The 21,287-nt window shown below is 43.9% G+C and overlaps 1 protein-coding gene and 1 long non-coding RNA gene across 15 annotated transcripts in view; one reads left to right on the forward strand and one right to left on the reverse strand.

The window, feature by feature from the left end:
* SYNE2 (spectrin repeat containing nuclear envelope protein 2) overlaps window positions 1–21,287 on the reverse strand; it is a 342,816-nt gene that overhangs the window by 97,728 nt on the left and 223,801 nt on the right. For 10 of the 14 annotated variants that reach the window (XM_086709562.1, XM_086709568.1, XM_086709572.1 and 7 more), the window contains 7 exons: window positions 18,294–18,425; window positions 13,660–13,857; window positions 12,987–13,058; window positions 11,672–11,782; window positions 8,312–8,428; window positions 4,410–4,640; window positions 532–714 (listed from right to left, as the gene is read on the reverse strand). In XM_086709562.1, coding sequence (XP_086565688.1) covers window positions 532–714; window positions 4,410–4,640; window positions 8,312–8,428; window positions 11,672–11,782; window positions 12,987–13,058; window positions 13,660–13,857; window positions 18,294–18,425 — 1,044 coding nt within the window. Of the gene's footprint in view, window positions 1–531; window positions 715–1,274; window positions 1,769–4,409; window positions 4,641–4,796; window positions 5,387–8,311; window positions 8,429–11,671; window positions 11,783–12,986; window positions 13,059–13,659; window positions 13,858–18,293; window positions 18,426–21,287 lie in introns of those variants that run through there. The other 4 variants (XM_086709567.1, XM_086709569.1, XM_086709574.1 and 1 more) reach the window with 4 other exon arrangements.
* LOC147579913 (uncharacterized) lies at window positions 4,323–15,548 on the forward strand. Its single transcript, XR_015252310.1, has 3 exons — window positions 4,323–4,941; window positions 8,422–8,479; window positions 15,316–15,548. It is a non-coding gene; the product is annotated as an uncharacterized LOC147579913 (long non-coding RNA).

The raw sequence follows: 21,287 nt of genomic DNA on the forward strand, positions 1-21,287 counted from the left end.
TAAGACATGCATTTGCATTTATACAGAATGCTTTTAAAAGTCACGAGAACAGTTCAACTGCATGACACTTCCATCAGTATATGTACTTGCAAATAACAGAACATATCCTGGAAACAGTTTTTCTATTTCTGATGTCTAACTTTAAGCTTCTCAAAAAAAAATTTTAATCTTCACTACTGGCGCTTCATTTTCCAGTCAAGTGGGGTGACACATTACCTTTAAACCTTATCTTTCTTTTACGAAGAGGGCCTACACCACACCTCATTACCAGTGAGAACCATCAAGCCAGTCAAACCAACCCAATCCAGACCAACGCCGTCCCTAACAAGAGCCTAGGTAGGAAAACTGCAGGGCAAAATGGAATCAGTAACACAAGTCAGTACAACCTTCCCTTACAGTTTGAAGGTGCTTCATTCTCTCTTACGTAGTAGAATTTCTTCTGTGGCTGTCTTATCACCTCTGCCAGAATTCCTTCCTGGTGGTTCTATCAGATCATCTACCCACTCACGTCTATACGTGGCCGTGTCTTACCTGGTCTTCATTGTATTTCTCCTGAAGCATGATCTGGACTTTTTCCAAATTGCACTTCACAGTCTTTAGCTTCAAGGAAAGAGCTTCAGCCTCCTGATGAGTGGCCCCACTGTCTCCCGGCCCCCGATCTTTGCAGCTCTCTAGCAGAGACGCAACCTTGTGCTCGATTTCTGTTAGCATGGCCTTGGAAACAAAATCGTTTCATCATTCAAGGTTTTGGTCTTGAACAAGTATTATACTCTACGATGAGTCAGATTCATTCTGTCTACCTACCGTACACAACAAGTCTCGGAAACACAGACTGGAAGGGACCTTGGGCAAACAACAAGGACGATTTCCACATAACTCCTGAGCTTTTGGACAGGGGTGCCACTGAGCCAACCCAACTTGCAGATGTCACTCCCCACAATAATCTAAGTGACTCCATAATCACTTTAGAAAATACAGCTGAATGTATCCAGCACAGCATAGTGGTTAAGAACACAGACCCTGGGGCGCCTGGCTGGCTCAGTTGGAAGAGCTCATGACTCTTGATCTTAAGGGTAGTGAGTTCGAGCCCTGTGGGTGTAGATTACTTAAGTAAACAAATAAACGTAAAAACAAAAAAAACACAGACACTGGAACTAGACTCTGTGAGGTCAGATCCCAGCCCTGCCACTTAGTAGCCGGCTAAACGTGGGCACCTTCCTTTGTACGAGTGTGCCTTCAGTCGTCTGTAAAATGGGGGTAATAACAGAACTTACCTCCTAAGGGTCCGTTGGAGGAGTTAAGAGTTAAAATCCATTCGCTCTGGCCAGTGCTCGACTAGTGTCATCTTCTCCCCACTATCCTAACCTTTTCCTGTTGCAATCCGAGTGTCGAGTAGTAATAATAATAAAAAGACAAAATTTGCACAGAAGCCTTTGAAAGTTCTTTCCCTTGATCTTTGCCTCCTCTTTTTCAAGTCAAATAAACTTCCAAAACATCCGAAGAAGATCACAGAAGAAATAATTTGGAACCTAAAACACTTAGTCATTGATACCGCTGGCCAATTTACACACAGATCTCAAAATAAATCAGCCAGATGAAGTAAGTTTCCCTGTAAGTCAATGTCACTGTATTCCTCCCGACAGATCAAGTTTGCTGTCTCCTGTGGCTCTGGAGCCCACGCGGTCACGTCAACTGACTGGCATACCATATGGCAGCAACATGCAAACTCACATTCTAGCCCCGCGATCACTGGGGCTAAAACTTGGCGTGTGCCTGAGAAGTTGTTCAGCTCTTTGAGAGAAACTTAGGAAAAACTGTCCTTAAAACAGATTTTCAAACAATCTATTCTGATAACTCCTCTATCCAAGCAAACTACTTGTATCCTGTACAGACTCTTGTAAGCATAAACAATATGTAATCACAGATTTTAGAGTGGCTACAAAGAGAATGTACTATAATTTTGTACTCTTTTCCTCCATTCAGCTCTTTTTTTTTTTTCTTAAAGCGAGAGCGAGAGAATGAGTGGAGCAGAGAGAGAGGGAGAGAGACAGAATCCTCAGCAGGCTCCCAACTGTCGGTGCAGAGCCCGATGCGGGGCTTGAATTCACAAACCACGAGATCATGACCTGAGCTGAAATCAAGAGTCGGACGCTTAACCAACTGAGCCACCCAGGTGCCCCACTATTTAGCTTTTTAAAAATGTTTGAGAGACGGAGAGCGAGCGAGCACGTGCACATGCTAGCATGAGCTGGGGAGGGGCAGAGAGAGAGAGAGGGAGGAGGGGGGGGGGGGAGAGAGAGAGAGAGAGAGAGAGAGAGAGAGAGAGAGAGAATCCCACGCAGGCTCCAGGCTGTCAGCACAGAGAGCAACACGGGGCTCAATCTCACAAACCGTGGCCAAACCAGGTGGGACACTTTATATGCTGACAGCTGACCCCAAAACATTGAGCCAATCAGACAGAATTATCAGACATTAGCGGATCCAGAGTTTTCCAGGATGACATAATTTTTGCCGGTATAACAGAGAAACAATAGCTATTTTGATTCACATGTTTTTAATAATCAAGGCTGAACATTTCTTCTCAAATATTAAATTACCAAATATAATTTGTTCTCGACTTATCCGTTTGTTCCTCTCCTGGGACCTTCTCCCACGGGGAACTTAATGTTTTTTACAGACTACTATAAGGCTTCTTATAGGTTTCAGTATTAAGTTGTACGTGCCATGGTGTTATATAAATGAGCCAAAGATGGCCCCTGCATATTGGTCCCTATGTTGCTTATTTTTTCACAGCAGGCCAGAACCATTAGTTCCAATCCTACTGGCACCAAACTCAAAGCGGGACCCTCCATCTGCCTGCCATTGTTAAGACAAACTCTGGGGCTCTAGAAGACCGTAGCCTCTCTTGCCCCCTGGAACTCTCTGACGTCACCTAGATACACGAGCCCCTCTGGATTCCTTGCTCCCCTGAGTGTCCCTTTGCCCTCCTCCCCTTCCAGGTCGGGGTCCCACCGTCATTCCAAGCCACAGCCTCTAAAAGGGCGCCTGAAGAGAGGGACTTTCCCATCCCTTAAGATCCTGCCCAAATGTTGCCCAAATAAAGCTTGCTGTGTGCTGCTGCCACCTTGTGGTTGTGTCCTTCCCTTAGCAGCCCCCACATACTTGAGCTCTCTACAAGTGGCCTCGGGAAGGGATTCTCTCGGGTGACCTAAGAATCCGCATGGGCTCTACCCAATTGGCATATCGATCCCAGATGGCTACAAGTGGCTGGGACTCAACGTCTCCAACACCTCAGGTTCAATTCAGCACAACGCTGCCTGGTGCGGTAGCACCTTTTCCAGACTCCCCTGTGCCTCGTCATCCAGGCCAAGCAGTGGTGTTAGTATTTAAGTGAACCCACCCCATCAAGAGCTGACTTTTGGGGTCATAGGTGGGGAACTAGCTGCCTGGGGAAGGAAGTCAGCCTGCCCACCTGGGTCCCCCACATGAGGCAGGCGCTGGATATTGTAAGACTATGGGCCTGAGCGGAGAAAGGAGGAACAAGGTTGGGCTCCCTCCGACCCCAAAACGGGCTCCAGTGGGAGGAGCTCCCTGTGGCCGGGCCAGTGTGATGGGGTACTCTCGGAGGAAGTCCTCATTCCTGGCGTCTGCTATGGCAGACACGTGAGCCAATCAGACATCAGGCCAAAGCTGGTCTCTGCACCCTCAGAGAAGACACCTCAGCCATCGTGACACTCCATTATGCTGCCGTGATGTCATCCTTCTGGCTTCTCTCTGGAGGGATACAGGGATCCCAACCTTCGGGCTGAGTCAGCAGCACTACTCAAAGTGACTAAAGGCAAGTTTATATTCCTGTCTCTTCCCCACGCCCCAGCCCCAAGAAAGAGTAGGAGCATTCACAGTAAAATGGCAGCAAAGCCCTTTTACACTGTACGTGCAATCTTGCAAACAACGATATTCGGTTTCCTTTCAGATGAACGAAAATTCAAAGGACTTATTATGAAAATAAATAACAGCATTTATTGAGCACTTTTTATATACTTGATACACTAGACACTGGTTCTTGTACCTTATCTCCTTTAACCCTGTCAAAGTCCTAGGAGATAACCTACCCCATGAGAAAAACGAGGTGAAAAGCCAACATCCTCAAGTTCACAGTTAACGTGAGGGGGGGCTGGACTTGGACTGTAGATTCTAGAGCTCTTACCACGACCGACCGTCTCTCCAAATGCCCTGATTATGTAAATCTCCTCAAAGAATTACCCAGAGGACAAAAAGTTGAGGCCAAGACAAACACAGGGGGCAGAGTAAACAGGAAGAGACACACTGCTGCTTTAAAGGAAATTCATCCATTCTTGGCAGGTGATTGGTGAAGAGGCAGGCCACCAACTCCGGCCCATCGGCCTTACCTGGCACCCTACCAGCTGCTGTTCCACCAACTGCTGCATGTCTGCGTTTAATGTTTCCGGCTCGAATGCCACGTTGGCTTGGTGCAGCCACAGCTCCAGCTCGGCCACCTGGGTCTTGCAAGCATGGAGGATGTCTGCAGGCTTCAGCCCGGGTTTCTCCACCGTGGACTCCAAGTCCCCGTGCTCGTCAGAAAAGCCCAGAGCTGCGGCCTTGAGAGGACGTGTGGCGCCCTAAGATAAACCCAAGGATAATCCAGCAGTGAAAAGCCACGGAGTCCAAAGTTTTCAGGGCTGAACTCGCAAGAACCTGTGAACTTCCAGCATTTCCCCAGTTAAAAGAAAACAAATAAGGGCAGAAGAAATAAGAAAGAGAAAAGAGAAATGCACCTCCACGCTCATGGCAACAATCACGTGACCCGGTGCCCCAGGTTTCCAAGGAGCTGATCTGCATGTACACAGGTAGTGTTCCCAGGCACGGAGGACGCAAATGGGCTCGCAGTTCGTTAAACAGCAAGTGGGCCCCAGGAGACAGGTGAGTGTGAGGGGAGAGGGTGTGCATGTGGGTGTGCGTGTCTGAAACTTTTCAGCGAATTGGCCAGCATTTGAATTTGTGTGACACATGATTAAGCAATGCTTACATTGCTGTGAGCTCTGATCTAACAGAAAAAAAGGGCTCTTGACACATGGGCTGGGATACAAGGTTACGTTAGAGTAGGTTAGAAATATTTTAGCGCTTCCCCTCCCCCCCCAACATACATGCTACTACACCTCTAAATTTCTCCCTATTAAAAGTAGCTTGAGTCAAATAAAGAGCTTCGGTGGGGTAATCTGGACATTTTTCTCCTATCCTTCAGAGAGAATACCTGAAACAAATTTTCACCATCTAGATACTCAAATATTATTAAGGACTAGATGCTTCTAGTAAAAGACAGCATGATGTAGGACATGTTCTGTTTACAGAGAATACCTGGGTTGCTTATCAGTCCAAAAGAAAAATGTCTTCCAGATACGAAGTCCAGGCATTCTATTAATAATATATTAGATATTTTCAATTTGGAAGTAAAAGATGATCTGATACAGAGACATATTTGCTTCCAACATCCTTTTCCAGAATATTGGAAGATTCTATCGACCGTTCTAGAGAAATGCCTCTAGGGATAAGGATCGGTGTTTTGCGCTAAAAATTATTGATCTCAATAAATATTTTATCAATTACGATTATGCTGAAATACGAAGTTTTCTATATAAGACTCTGCTAACATGAGCATCTAATAAGGCACAATGCTGGCCGCAAATTTCTAATGGGGATTGTTCACAAGTGTATACCCTCCTTCAACTCAAATGCACATTTCCCAGTGTCTGTAGAATTTTATTTAAACAGAGAGCTTTCAGTACAACAGAAGTAAACAAAATAGGCAGGTGGTAACAAAAACATGCAGGCTGTGAAAATACCCCTTTTTCACACACATGGGGAGTATCAGGAAAGCTGGCTTAGCAGAAGTTGTACTTGTTCCCCTTGACCATTAACTTCACGTATGTTTGCTCTTTTCTGCCAAAACGCACTTTCTCCCTTGCCTTCGTCAGTATTTTTTTTTTTTTTTTTTTTTCAGGAATCCCCTTCTTAAGGAGGTCTTCCCTTGCCCTGTGATTCTCGGCAGAGTCGGGTCTACACTTGGATTCAGCTGGTTTCAATTTTCTTTTTGAATTCTGGTTTTTTTAAGTGTTTATTTTGAGAGAGAGCGAGCAGGGGAGGGACAACGAGAAAGAGAGAGAGAGAGAGAGAGAGAGAGAGAGAGAGAGAGAGAGAGAGAGAATGAATCCCAAGTGGGCTCCACGCTGTCAGTGCGCAGCCCCACGTGGGGCTTGAACTCACGAACCATGAGATCATGACCTCACTCTTAACCCACTGAGCCACCCAGGTGCCCTTTAATTGATTTCTTTTAAAAAGCAACACCTGTGTGATTGTACGGCCAGACACCCAATTGCTAGTCATCTGATTGTTTTCTAGTTTTCAGGTATTGCTATAATTTAGTGGCAAAGCTTTTAGGATCCTCTTTTTTTTTTTGTCACCTGAGGTAACAATCAGTAATATTAATTAATTAGTCTGTAATAACAGATTTACCATCCACCTTCTTTATTTATTCAAAAACATGATCGGAGCACCTAATCGTATACCACACACATTTTTTAATGGCAATATTGAATTTCTTTGCTTTTTCACTCACTGAATCAGAAAACAAGGAAGCTGGATCACTAATCTGGGTTTTATTTGCTAGTTATTTAAAACCGAAAAGAATCCAAAGGTGAATGGGAGAAAAAAAGAACATTTGCAACCATAGAAACCGCAATAGCTAAAGGTGGCCTGGGAAACCTGCCAGTAACCAGTTCACCCACCTCTTTTCATAGTCAAAGAAACCCAAGTTCGTTTACCGCTTAAGCAATTCACACACCTCCCTTTTCACCACATTGCTTCTCAGAAGCTCAGGCCCAGACATAAGTTATTCGCCTGAGGTCACAAGGCTCTGCTGTCTTTTAGCCTAGAGTCTACAGTTTTTTCCACAATCACACCCCTGCTGAATATCTTCTCTAAATGATAGCCCCAAATTCTAAAAGCAGAAGTGATTTAAGTGGGTATTTTATGACTGTACATTTTGAGGGGCTAAAAAGTATTACCACCATTTCTTGTTAAAGAGAATCATGGCATTTCTACCACATAATTGTAAATTAAACTACCTAACTCTCTTTTGGGCTCTAGGGCCAGACCCCCATGCTAAGTGTGATACACAGATCCTCTCATTATCGCCCACCACAAGCCCTCATTATTTCCAGTGTACAGATGAGGAAATTGAGGCACAGAGAGGTGATTCAGATTGCCTGTGGTCACCCAACAAGTAAGCAGAAGCAGGATTCAATCCCTGATTTCCATTATGCCTTGGGGTCTCCAAGTCCACATTCTTCTCGTGACCTTGCCAATGCTCTCGTATCTAATTTGCCTCTCAGTTAGTGAATGTCCTACTGCTTGGTTTCCGCAGCAACAGGATTCCGTTAAAACGCAGGTGAATTTTCTGGCGGTGGCTGTATGTCATGCCAAAATACCAATCCTTTAAATTTACCCCTTAATATTTTACAGTCAATTCTACAAACGCCCGTAAGTCCAGCCCCCACCACCCCCACGAGCACCACAACACACACACACACACACACACACACACACGCACACACACACACACACACACACACACACACACGTTCTGAAAGGCAGGATTGCCTGGCTCAAGTGCAATACCCAAGTGCACCTGCACGAACACTAGCCATGCCGCTGGGATGGCGTGGTGGCGGTGTATTCTGAGGCCAAACCTACCCGGGTTTCACGTCTTTCAGTACTAAACGTTCAAATTAGGAAGGCAGTTGGGAATAGCCTAGGTTTGACTCCTCACTCCTCCATTCACCAGCTGTACCTCCACTCTTTAAATTTTGATTCCCTCATTTGTAAACTTATGGTAGCTACTAATCTACCGTATTTAATCTGAGGAATAAGCAGGAAGCCTAAATGCTTCTTATGGGATAGGCAGCTAATCAATATTAGCTCCCCTCCACCTCCGGGGCCCTCACCAGTTATGTCGACAGAAGAAAGAAATAGTTGTCAGTGGAAAGGCTTGTTCATCCTGACAAATAGGTAGCAAGCAGTAAATGATTCATCGCTCTGTGCCGTGCTTACTTTCGATGTCAACGTCGATGGCAAACCTTCCAGTTCGCCAGCTTCACGGCACACGTGAAAATGTTAAAGTTCACAAAGAACTCTTGGCTCGATACACCAAATATTGCAGAACACAGAAAGCTGGTCATCCCTGGGTGCTCGTCCAGGTGCCTGAGTAGTTTGCTTGTTACCCACAGGGACTTACCTCTTCTGTTTGGTTGGGACTCAGGGAAAATTCTGGGCCTTGCTCAGCGTTTATGGAGTCTGGCACAAGAACTTGTGCCATAGCATTCTCACATGGGCTTATTTTCTCAGTAGCCTCCTGTAAAGAAAAGAACCAGAGGTCCAGAAAATTTCCTGCCCTTGCTGCCAGGTGAGTTACTTTTCCTGCGCTAGCTCATTTTACGTTCTCGCATGGTTGCAGAAGTGTCCAGAAAAGTCAAGCACATGTAGAGAAACGTTTATTCGTTAGGAAAAAAACCAAAAAAACCAAAACAAAAAAACCCCCCAAAACCCAACTTCCTCAAGTTTGTCTTTACTTGAAAGATTTAAATTTTCCAAAGCTCCCTAGCAAATGAGGAGCATATAAGGAAATCTACAGAATTCTGTATTTAAGTGGATTAATATGAGAACTAAAATTAAATGAAATTATATGGTAAAGGCATTTCAAATAATAGGGGAAAAGATCAATTTACTAAATTTGGGAACTACTCAGGTATTTCACAAAAAGAATAACTGAATCCTTGTCTTACTTCTAATAATGGATTCTAATTGTATCTAAATTTAAATGTAAAAGTTATACTCTAAGAATTCTTGGAAAAAAAAGAGTGAATCTTTTCTAATCTAGGAGTGGGGAAGGACTTTGAAAGCATGAAAATAAAAGGAAAACACTCCTGGTATTAGCAGCCTAAGAAATAAAGTAACAGCATTACCACAAAAAGCATCATAACCGAAGTTAAAAATAAAACAACAAACTGGATAACAGCTTACAATGTGTTAATATCCTTAATATATTAGTTACTCTTACAAGTCAGTACGGAAAACATCCACCCTTTTGTAGAGAAAAAAGTCAAATGGCATGAACAAGCAGTTCAAAAAAGAAGGATACAAAAGTCAATAAACACTTAGTCAACCTTCTTAGAATATAAATGTAATTTAGACCACTGGAGAAGTTTGGCTAAAGTTGAAAATATCCAATATCAGCTTGAGGTCAAGAAAGAGGCATTTCCATGTACTCCTGGCAGGAATAAAATTGATACAGTCTTCCTAGAGGGCAGTTTAAGAATATGGGTTATATTTTAAATGGATATATACTCCGATCCAGCACTCCCATTTATTAGGTTAACCAAGGTTAAACAATGGGAAAATAGGATATATACACAAATAGTTAATATCACGTGGTGGGAAAGGTGTGGCTATTCTAATCGACCAATCTTGGACCAATCTTGCTCGTTCTACTTACAAGTTGCAGGATCTTAGACAAGACAACTGGAACTCTGAGCCTTTACTTTATCTTTAAAGTGGGAATATAACCTACCTCACTCATGCATGTGATTACCAAGCAAGATGACACATATAAAGCATCTAGCAGGTCCTAACAAAACATTACTTTTCGGCTTCTTGTACTGAAAACGATCGCTGCTATTAGAAAGGTAACGACCAAGAACTAAAGGGAAAGCTTAGATAAATTGGAAAGGGAGGACAGGATCATGAAGAATCTGGGATGCCAGGCTAAGAAGAATGCATTTTAGTAGATAATCAGAATCCATGAAAGATTTCAGCATAGCAGTAATAGTTTTAGGAAAAGTCACCAGTGACTATTGTAGAAGATGTATATTTTATTTTAGGAAAAATAACTAGAGGCAGTAAACCCAAATAGAAGGCTACTCCAACAAAAGTCCAGGGCAGAAGTCACAATTGCCTGGAATAGGATGATGGCAACATCAGGGGAGGAGAAGAATGTAAAGATTGAATGGACATCACCTGGCCACTGATTAGATATGAAAGTGAGGTATCTAAGAGGACTCTGAAGTTTGTCTTAGACTCTGAGGGAACAGTGGTGCTATAAACAGACGTCGAAAAATTAGGAGGAACTAGTTTTGAAGGAAACTTGACAAAATGGGTTTGAGATGAAACAAAATACATGCAAAAAGAGAAATCCATCAGGAAGGTAGAAATGTAAACCAGAATTAAAGGAAAGGTCAAGACAAGAGATTTGATGGGATCACTGGCAGAGGGAGGACCAAACCTGTGGGAGGAGATAAAACTGCCCTGAGGGAAAGAGAAGGAAGAGAACAGAACCCTGGATGGGGCAAGTGAAGGGGATGGGGGAGGGGCTGCAGGTAGGTGAGACAAGAAAGTGCAGAATTAAGAAAGTCAAAGGGTCCCTCATTTCAGGAAGAGATGTTGCTACTGTCTAATGCTGAAGAGATCAATAAAGATGAGGACAAACAAAAGGGCACTAAACTGATGTTCCAGAAGGTCAATGGCAGTTTGAATAGAGCCAGGGGCAAAAACTTGATTACAAAAGGGGCCAAAGGTGAGGAGGCCAAGTAAAGATTTTGAGAGGTGAATGAGAAGCAGCACAGTAATTGACTGACCCGGAAGCAGGATCAAGAAAGTCAATGCATTAAAGTACCACGCTGAGCCCAGTACAGGACAGAAACACGTAAAACATGACGTTCTTGCCATTCACCAGACCGTGTCAGGTGTACGCATAAAAATGTGGTAAGTCATAAGTGAGGTTCAGCATGCTATCAGAATGAAGGGAGACAGCAGAGGTTTTTGGAGGAAGTCAAAGTTGAGACGGCCTTTGTGGATGAGGAGGAAGTCTACCTCCTGGGGAGGGGGAGACCGAATACTTCTCAGACTGAAAGGGAAGGAACCAGTCAAGAGGCAGAGACTGGAGCTACAGGTCTAGGCAGAACCCTGTGTGGAGGTGTCACGAAACAAGTGGCCTGGGGGCTAGGGCAGAGGGTAGCCCTGGACAGGAGACGGGAACAGGAGGCATTATGGATCACAATGATGCTGGGATGTTTCAGGCACAAGGGGAAAACATCACTTTCACGTTAATTTCTGATGATTTTCTAAGTTGAGGGCATTTGCCCTCTAGTTTGAGAGGTTGGAGAAGATTTAGAAGGTCATAGAGCAAAACAGACATGAATACGCATTATGCACTACTCTGTTCAAAAAGAGGATTATGGGGAGACCCCTAGCCAACAATGACTTCCAAAAGAGAGGCGTGTTAGATGCTTTGAAACACTACAGTGAACCTTTTGAAGGGGGGCTCCTTTGAGTTATCTGTTTTGTTAGTCTCAATTCTCACATATGGAGTGCTCAGAAAATACTCTCCTGTTATCACCAAGCACCCAATAGAACTGCAAATAATAAGCAAGTACTTGGCTGTTTTTGAATTTATGAAGACATAATGGTGAGAAACTTAAAAAAATTCAGCCCAGAGAGCTTCCCTCCCTAAGCAATGTTTCAAACAAGAAATTCTTCGGACTTACTTCCCTTACTATCCCTGCCAGCTCCCAACCACCGAGTGTATTCTACTCAAAACTACCTGAATGATCGTTCCAGAGGACGAGGATGCTCTGTCTTCCTCCATGTCCTGGTCGTGCTTGCAGAGTAAAGACCAAGATCCGGAAGATCGCTCTGCCGTCTTCTCTCCATTCTAACACAGTAACCAACTGATTAGCAAAGAAGTAATTTCCTACCATCCTAAGAGCATCCTACTCCTCTCTCACACAAAACTCAGTTCACCAGGCAGTACGACTGTAGCCCTTAATTCCCCCTCTCCCTCCATTTGTCATCTCCTTCTCTGGCTAACTAAATCGTAGGGGTCCAAATGGGCTTGCTCTTCCCGAAGCCTAAAAAATACTCTGAAAAGTTGGAAGGCAGCTCACAGCACTCAAAAAAGGATCTTTAAAACCGTGCTTTAGGAATTTAATCTGCTTTGGTAAATGTAACCTTAAACGCCATCTTTAAAACAACAGCCTGATAAACGTGTATTCTTGCTACTGTCAGAGACAGACAATGGTTATGGTAAATAGATCAGCTCAGAGGCAAAGGCAGGTCTTAAATTAGAACCACGCTGCCTCCACTCTCCTCTCGCCCCGGAGCCTCCTCGGTTCTCACAATTGCCTCTGCCGTGGGGGGACATAATCAGATTACGAAGTTGTCTGATGGACTGAGCTGCAGTAAGCCTGTACTCTCCCTTGCCCTATCTACTCGGTTCCAGTGGCCTCGTCTTTAGGAAAGCAGGTGGTTCTGTGTGACAATGGTTCTGTGTAATTCCTAGCGATTACACGTGGGATAGAGAGACGATAAATTGGTGCAATTTTCTTCTCTTCGGCACAAGAGCCACTATAACTTTTGTCTTTAGGGTATGAAATGGAAATTGATACCAGGTAAGACAATTGTAAATTGTCTCATTCAATCAGCTCTAATGAAGCGGTAAGGATCAGTCGAAGCGTAAGTTGCTAACGCAACTCTTCATATCCTTGGCAATGCTGTCTCAGACGAAAAAAGAAACCTGGAAGAATAAAGTTCTAAAGAGCACACTAGAAGCGCCCACCAGACAACATACTCTCACAATTTCAGAGAATGTACTCGGAAGTCAGGATATGACCGAGAACTTCATTTTCTCCCATATGCCAACAAGTGTGTGTGGTTTACATTTATCCCACTCAGGCATGAAGTAGATTCAGATGCACTTAACGTTAATAATGTAAGAGAACAGCTTCAATCACCCTTATCAAACATCGGCATTCAATTTAAAAATCCTCGTGTTCCTATTCATTGTAAACTCTTCCCATTGACCTTCTTTTAGAGATTTCGGTTCTAACGAAACTTGATGAGAAAATCAGGTTCCTTACTTCACTCTTCAGGGAGCTCTCTTCCGCCTCTTCCTTGAGCGCCGGCAGGAAAGACATGGAACTTTTGTTCAACTGAAAGGCACAGCACAAATATTTGCAGCCAGGTTGCGGTTCAACATCATCAGGATCCTGGCCTGGCTGTGCTTTTATGCAGCTAATTTTTTACTCGCTTGATTCAAGAGGCCCACCCACCCAAGCAGCCTCCGGGTGAAGCAACTTTCAGCTAATCCCGCCACGTATCATGACTCGGTCAAATCTTTGATTATTTTCACCTGCATTGCCCTCTCTGGCCCCTCATCCATCAGTTGAGAACGTGATCCCCTGGTGTGGACTCAGGGGGCTTAGAGTGGTGCTGGATCCATTTCTGAGTTTGCACTGGGCTGATTGGTGAGGACAAAGACACTTCACGGGCGACTCCCACCCACCTGCCCGTGGAATTTCATACACACCTCCTTCACTAACTCAGGCATAAAAATTCCGGGTTGAGTCCAGAACAGACACACCCCAAGGGTTTATATTCCCTAGCGAGCAATCTCAGGCACAGTATCTCCACTTTAAAAAATTCCTGTAGGCCATCGACATAGATGCCACAGGTTTTTCAGCTGAAAAAATAACCCCAATTTAATACTCTCGTGAAAAAGCGGGACCAGCATTAGCCTAAAGTCTTACCCACCTTCCACTCAGAGCCCTCCCTCTCAGCCACTCCTTCTTCTTCTGAGGTTCCAGTTGATGGCATTTCTTGTTCTAATTCTTGCTGGTCCCGCTGTAAATGCTGGTGAAGGTTTAGTATGGCAGCCTTCAGGTCCACCAACAGGTCCTCTTTCTTCTGGTTCAAACTCAGAATCTGCTGTTCCATACCTTCAATTTCTCCCTGTGCGGAGAGAGAGTTTGCATTGCATTGGGCGGTCTGAGGCCTGTGCATGCCCCCGGGAGCTGTGTCGCTCAGTAGAAGGCAGGACGAGTTTCCTATGCTGTTTGGCAGGCAGCACCAGGAGCGAGTGTCTGCCTGGGCACAGGTCCTCCCCATCCTGGCAGCGTTTCCAAGTGACCTGGTGAGCACTTATGAGCTCACTTATAGGATGACTTAGGCTCACCTGACACTTGGGTCTATCAATTCTCTGGGAGGAGGGTCAAGCCAAAGCTCAGAGATTTGTAACAAGCTTCATGGGGGGCCTGGCATATGCAGTCACCGATCTAGTGGCAACAGGACTGACTACCCGAATTCACAGGCTCAGGGCCTGGGAAGCTTCTCAGGAGATCTGTAAGCAGACTAACATTCAGGAACCACTGAGAGAAAACAGGGTGAGAAATCTCAGGCTTCCGTCATTGCTTCCGAAGCGTTCTTTCGTATTACAGAATTCATTTACTTTTTCCTCACAAAGTTTCCTACCAAATGGGAATAAACAAGCAAATAAAGGTAGTGTGAAGTGTCACTTACCATGGGAATGATGGACAGATGATTTCAAGCTTTATAACGTGACTTTAAAAATTTGTACGATTGGGGGCCCCTGCCTGGCTCAGTTGGCTAAGCGTCTGACTTCGGCTCAGGTCGTGATCTCGCGGTTTGTGAGTTTGAGCCCCACACGGGGCTCTCTGCTGTCAGTACAAAGCCTGCTTCGGATCCTCTGTCCCCCACCTCTCTCTGTCCCTTCCCTGCTCTCGCATATGTGCTCTGTCTCTCTCTCAAAAATGAATAAACAAAAAAAACTTTTTTTTTTTTTTTAAATTTTTTTTTCAACGTTTATTTATTTTTGGGACAGAGAGAGACAGAGCATGAATGGGCGAGGGGCAGAGAGAGAGGGAGACACAGAATCGGAAACAGGCTCCAGGCTCTGAGCCATCAGCCCAGAGCCCGACGCGGGGCTCGAACTCACGGACCGCGAGATCGTGACCTGGCTGAAGTCGGACGCTTAACCGACTGCGCCACCCAGGCGCCCCCAAAAAAAACTTTTAAAATTTCTTGTATGATTGATGTGTGGGAATAAAATGTCTTGTATGTGGGTAGAAGTACAGTTTGTCCGTCTAAGACAAATATAGAATATCAGAATCGTAGATTTGGAGGAGAGAGCAGGTGTCGGATCTAGCATCCTCCTCTCTAGCACCCCTGAAAGGCATCATTCCATCTCTGCATGAGCCTTGCAGCGAACGCTGCATCAGAAAGACAACCTGCTCCTTATCAGCAAAGCCTCACGTATTGGAGTTCTGTTCCTAACACAGTCCTTAAACTCCTGTTCATTTGTTTCCTCCTTCCTCCTTTCTTTCCATCTATCGATCCATCCATCCTACACACATTCATAGAATCATTACTTTTTTTTTTTTTTTTTTACAGCGAAACTTACTATGTCTCCAAGTATAAGTGAGGGTTCTGAAGTCCAGAGAGGTGATTTTTCCAGGGCTGCAGCTAGCCAGTGACAGAGCACAGACCTGGACTTCCTGACATCCCACCTCCACGGTCTCCTGCTCCTGCCTACATTTGGACACCAATAACCCTCGTCTGTCTGAAGTTAAACTTCTTGTGATTGCTTTGGGAAACGATAACTGAATTAAAAAGGAGTTGGCAGTGCTGTGTGCGTGTGTCCATTTTCAATAAACACTAATCTTCAGAGGTATAGTGCCTCCCAGCAGACATAATACTATAGCCATTGGAAGAATCCTAAGTGAAAAAAAAAGAACAGTCTGCATACCACAATTATGGATGCACAGTAGGGCACAGAGCAGCCATTCTCAAAGTGGCATCTGCAGACTGCTGGGGGTTCACATTCTATGAGGTCAAGGTCATTTTCAAAATAATACTAAAACGTTATTTGCCCTTTTCACTCTGTTGACATTTTTCACTATATGCTATGACAAAAGCGGTGGTGGGTACAACCACTGACACTTTATACGGATCAAGGCAGGGACATCAACCATATGAGTTACTAGATTATTCACTTTCATGTGCTTAACTGTAAAAAACAAAGAAAAAGCCAGTTCACTTAAGAATACCCTAGAGAAAGAACATGCATTTCTAATATTCTGTGGGACACAACAGAAAGCACGCATAAAGCTCTTTCCCTGTGTGCCCAAGTATGATGGCTGAGAAAAAGCTCTGTGTGATTATTTACGTTTTGCGCTGAACTACATTTTCATACAATGCTATTTTTACTTGGAAAAAAACAGCTACTAAGCTATACATATACATAAATACTAACAGATTTTTCTGAAGAGATAAATGTTAATATTAATAAATGTGAATTTTTAACACTGACTACTGAAATGTGGACATATTTGGAGTATCTATGTAACTAGCAAAACGGTATTTTTCTTTTTTTTTTTAAATTTTTTTTTAACGTTTATTTATTTTTAAGACAGAGAGAGACAGAGCAGAGCATGAATGGGGGAGGGTCAGAGAGAGGGAGACACAGAATCCGAAACAGGCTCCAGGCTCTGAGCTGTCAGCACAGAGCCCGACGCGGGGCTCGAACTCACGGACCGCGAGATCATGACCTGAGCCGAAGTCGGCCGCTTAACCGACTGAGCCACCCAGGCGCCCCAAAACGGTATTTTTCTAATGATCAAGCATGACGTCATAAAGCCATGCATGGCTGGGAGATCCATTCAAAGTACAAAGAGACCAAAGGATCTTAATATAAGAGTGTGAAAAGTTCATTGACAGGACTTGGGATTCCATTTAGCAGCAAACCTGTGAGTAACTTCTACTTGTTGGAGCTTAGTGTAGTTTCAAAGAATGTTCACAATTATTCAGAAGGGTTATGAAAACATTCCTTTCTTTTCAAGTACATGTTGTTGAGAGGTTGGACTGTTTTTACACACTTCAAACTAAACTACATACCTCAACAGATGGAATGTAGAAGCGATGAGAATCTAGCTGTCTTCTACCAAGGCAGACATTTCAGAGATTTGCAAAAATGTAAAACAACGTCACTCTTCTCACTACGTTTTCTTTTGGAAAATGTGATTTCTTCCACAAAAGATACGTTATTTCTATCAGTATGTACTAGGTTTGTTATTGTCATTTAAAAAAAAATTTTTTTTCAACGTTTATTTATTTTTGGGACAGAGAGAGACAGAGCATGAACGGGGGAGGGGCAGAGAGAGAGGGAGACACAGAATCGGAAACAGGCTCCAGGCTCTGAGCCATCAGCCCAGAGCCCGACGCGGGGCTCGAACTCACGGACCGCGAGATCGTGACCTGGCTGAAGTCGGACGCTTAACCGACTGCGCCACCCGGGCGCCCCGTTATTGTCATTTTAAAATAAACTAAATTATTCTTACATTTCTGAGTTTTCATTTCTTTCTATCTCAGTAGAGATGATTCATATAAACAAAAGCTCGCTGGGGCCTTAAAATTTTTTAACATAATGGGAAATCGGACATATTTACAATACTGAGTCTTTTTTTTTTTTTTTTTTTCAACATTTACTTATTTTTGGGACAGAGAGAGACAGAGCATGAACGGGGGAGGGGCAGAGAGAGAGGGAGACACAGAATCGGAAACAGGCTCCAGGCTCTGAGCCATCAGCCCAGAGCCCGACGCAGGGCTCGAACTCCCGGACCGCGAGATCGTGACCTGGCTGAAGTCGGACGCTCAACCGACTGCGCCACCCAGGCGCCCCTACAATACTGAGTCTTTACTGTTGAGTCCGCCTTACTGAGTCCAAAACCTAATAGGTGTGTGAGTCACCTTGGACCCCTCCGTAAGTCACTTGCCTTAGGTCTCACAGCTAGCAAGTGTTGCAACGTGGCTTTGAATACCATAGCAATCGCCTGCCCAAACCAACCTGATGGTAGGATAGAAGCAGCTCTTTACAATCCTTGGCATACCATCAGGATGTTTTTTATAGAAGCACTAATTCGAAAACAAAGACTGAGAAAAAAAAAATCTCTAGCGATAGAGGGTTAACCTACACACCACTGTAACTGGGCCCCACAGGATACTGTTAATTGTGACACATGGAAATGCTAGTTAGTGTATGAAACTCTTCATTACAACAGTGGTCAGGGTCTTTACCTGTGAAGCCCAGCCTGCCCACACTGCCTGCCCCCTATCTCAGAAAGCTAGACGTAAAGTCAGGTTGCCCAAATTTCCTGTGTTCCATCAGCTTCTTCAGTAGCAGAGCAAATTCAGACCCCAATGCACCTATTTTATGAAATAGGAACGTATAAAGTCAATGCATACATAATATACCTTCAACCGGAAGAGAGAAGTAGGAAATACACCGGATCATCACGAAGGCTTCTAGACACCGATGGCTTAGTAAGTGATCATTGAAGGAACAGCAGGGCAAATAAATTAAAGAAACATACCTGTACCTGTGGCAGGTTGGCAGTTTGGTCTGGTGATATATGTTCATGGGAGAACTCGGCTGAATAATTATTTAAGATCTGCTTCAAATTTTCTATTTCCTCGTTGCATTCATTAGTCTGTTTTATGACTATCTATAAAATAACCCCCCCAAAAGAAGAATCTTTGTCATAACCTAAGGACTAGATTAATGGGTTACTTCCAATGTCCAACCCCACCACAAGTTTCAATTAATGACAGCAAATACAAACCCATATAGATTGCAATAGAAAATGGTAGCCTAAATACAGAGAGGGATGTTTGTAAAGCTGGCACCTGACTTTCTTGCTCTACTAGATGCCAGGACACCTTGGGCAGTGCTTGGAGTACAAGCATAATAAGACACACCTTTGCTCTTAGTATTTCCAGTCTAGTGGGCTTATTCTGGGAAGCATTTTTTATGGCATGTTAACATCCAAGTGCCAAGTTCTATGAAATTACTGCTATGTCATAACATGCTATTTTTTTTTTTAACGTTTATTTATTTTGGGGACAGAGAGAGACAGAGCATGAACGGGGGAGGGGCAGAGAGAGAGGGAGACACAGAATCGGAAACAGGCTCCAGGCTCTGAGCCATCAGCCCAGAGCCCGACGCGGGGCTCGAACTCACGGACCGCGAGATCGTGACCTGGCTGAAGTCGGACGCTTAACCGACTGCGCCACCCAGGCACCCCATAACATGCTATTTTAATGCACACTCCATGTGATGCTTTCTATACTAGAAGGGTGATATTACTGATTCAGAGTGGAAAGGGCATCTGATTTGAAAGATGATGAATTTTCCCATTCCCGTCATATCCTCACCTGGTATCCCTTGGGGATCTGTGATGTACGTTTTATGAGTAAGAGGTACAGGGTTCAAGAGCAGTCTGAGTTTGCAGGAAAAGGCAAAATTAACCAGAACAATACACTGAATCTAGTGTTAAGGAAGTAGTGAAGCTCACACCTATTTGTGTACTAAATTGTATGATCAAAGTATGACGGAAAGATAAAGTATAGATGTTTCCTTGGTATGCTACACAATGAAGCAAATGCCTTTTAAAACTGCAAAGTTTCGGGCCAACACAAAATTCTTCCTTGTAGGGCACCTGGGTGGCTCAGTAGATTGGGTGGCTGACTTCAGCTCAGGTCGTGATCTCACAGCTCAAGAGTTCGACCACGCGTCGGGCTCTGTGCTGACAGCTTGGAGCCTGGAGCCTGCTTTGGATTCTGGGTCTCCCTGTCTCTCTGCCCCTCCCCCGCTCACATTCTGTCTGTCTCTCAAAAATAAACATTAAAAAAAAAACCTTTCTGAAAATTTTCTTTGTATTTTCTTTAATATTTAACCATAATTTTGGCTGTGAGCTGGAAATAAATAACTACGTTCGCTGCACACACCTGTTACCCCACCCTCGATAATGAGCTACATCCTATTACCCACCCCACCCCCCAAATAACTTGTCTTGTTTTCCACGGTGAGGGCACTTAAAATATCCAAAGTAGGACTTGAAAGAAATGTACCAGATTCTAATGATTTTCATCACCAGTGTCTTACTTAATTTTGAAATATATGAGATGACACTTGATTTCCACGAGCACAATAACGTGGAAAATTTTAGCAGCACAGTCTGATACCTTACTTGGCACAAAATATAATTTCCTCTTCTATTTTCCCCTTCTCATCCTGTGAAGAAACCCCTTAAAAGTATAGTTACAACTGTTATTTTCTTTTCCTGACCAGGAAACCAATAAAGCACAAAAAAAGCTTAAAAATAATAGATCAAACTGTCTATTTCTTTCTGTTTTCTTCTCTTTATAATATCAAAAAGGAGTACACAGAGTGCCAGATCTTTTTTCCTCCCTGTGGGTGCTAGACATCAGCTGATGAGCCAGGACAGAGAGATTTTATGAGCTAAGACTCAAACCAGAGATTACAGTATTCTCCAATCTTAGGAGAACACAGAGTAGCCAGCTAAATGGCAATGAAATTGAAGAGGGAGAAAGAGACAGCGGCTTTCTCCCTACAATCAGGTGGTGGTCAGGAAGGAGGGAAAATAACCTTTTCTCCTACCCCAACCTATCTAATCAGGAAAAGCAGGTGGAGGGGGGGAGGGTGTGGGATCTGCCAACAGAGTTGAAAAGTCTGTGGGATTTAAGGCTGTTTCAGCAACTTTCTCTTCTTGTGAAAGTGGTTGTTAACTTAGAAATGCAAATCAAAGAAAAATGTAATTTCTATCTAATAACGACTCCTGACTTGAGCCTGGAGATCAGTCAAAACATAAGAATTAACCCTCTGGGGAGATGCTGAAAGATGTCATCATTTAAAAGGAAGAGACCTTGATATGAAGAACGAATGATACCAGGAGTCTAGAAACACAGATTTTTGTCCTGTTTGTACACAAATGAATCTGCACACGAGTTAACTCGGTGGTCCTTCAGCAAGTGATCTAATAAGCTTCTGACTCCTGTCTCCTTATATATAAAAATACAGGTCGGGGCGCCTGGGTGGCGCAGTCGGTTGAGCGTCCGACTTCAGCCAGGTCACGATCTCGCGGTCTGGGAGTTCGAGCCCCGCGTCAGGCTCTGGGCTGATGGCTCAGAGCCTGGAGCCTGTTTCCGATTCTGTGTCTCCCTCTCTCTCTGCCCCTCCCCCGTTCATGCTCTGTCTCTCTCTGTCCCAAAAATAAATAAACGTTGAAAAAAAAAATTTTTTTTATAAAAATACAGGTGGCAAAGTGCCCCTTCTATCTGTATCCCATGTTTGAATAGAAAATAAGATGATTAATGGGAAAGTGACCAAGAGTATAAAGAGATTATTATGGTGCTGGTTACTGTAAGGGTCTCACGAGGTTTGCAAATACACTGCTCAGGTTTAAACCTTTCTCCACAGCATTTACCCACGTGTGTTTTCAATAACTGCAGGACAGAATTAAACCGATCATAGTTACGCTTTAATGCCTTCAACTAAAGAAGAATAA

The sequence above is a fragment of the Puma concolor genome, chromosome B3, assembly GCF_028749965.1.
Source record: "Puma concolor isolate L17-30 chromosome B3, mPumCon1.1.hap2, whole genome shotgun sequence".
Taxonomy (NCBI): Eukaryota; Metazoa; Chordata; class Mammalia; order Carnivora; family Felidae; genus Puma; species Puma concolor.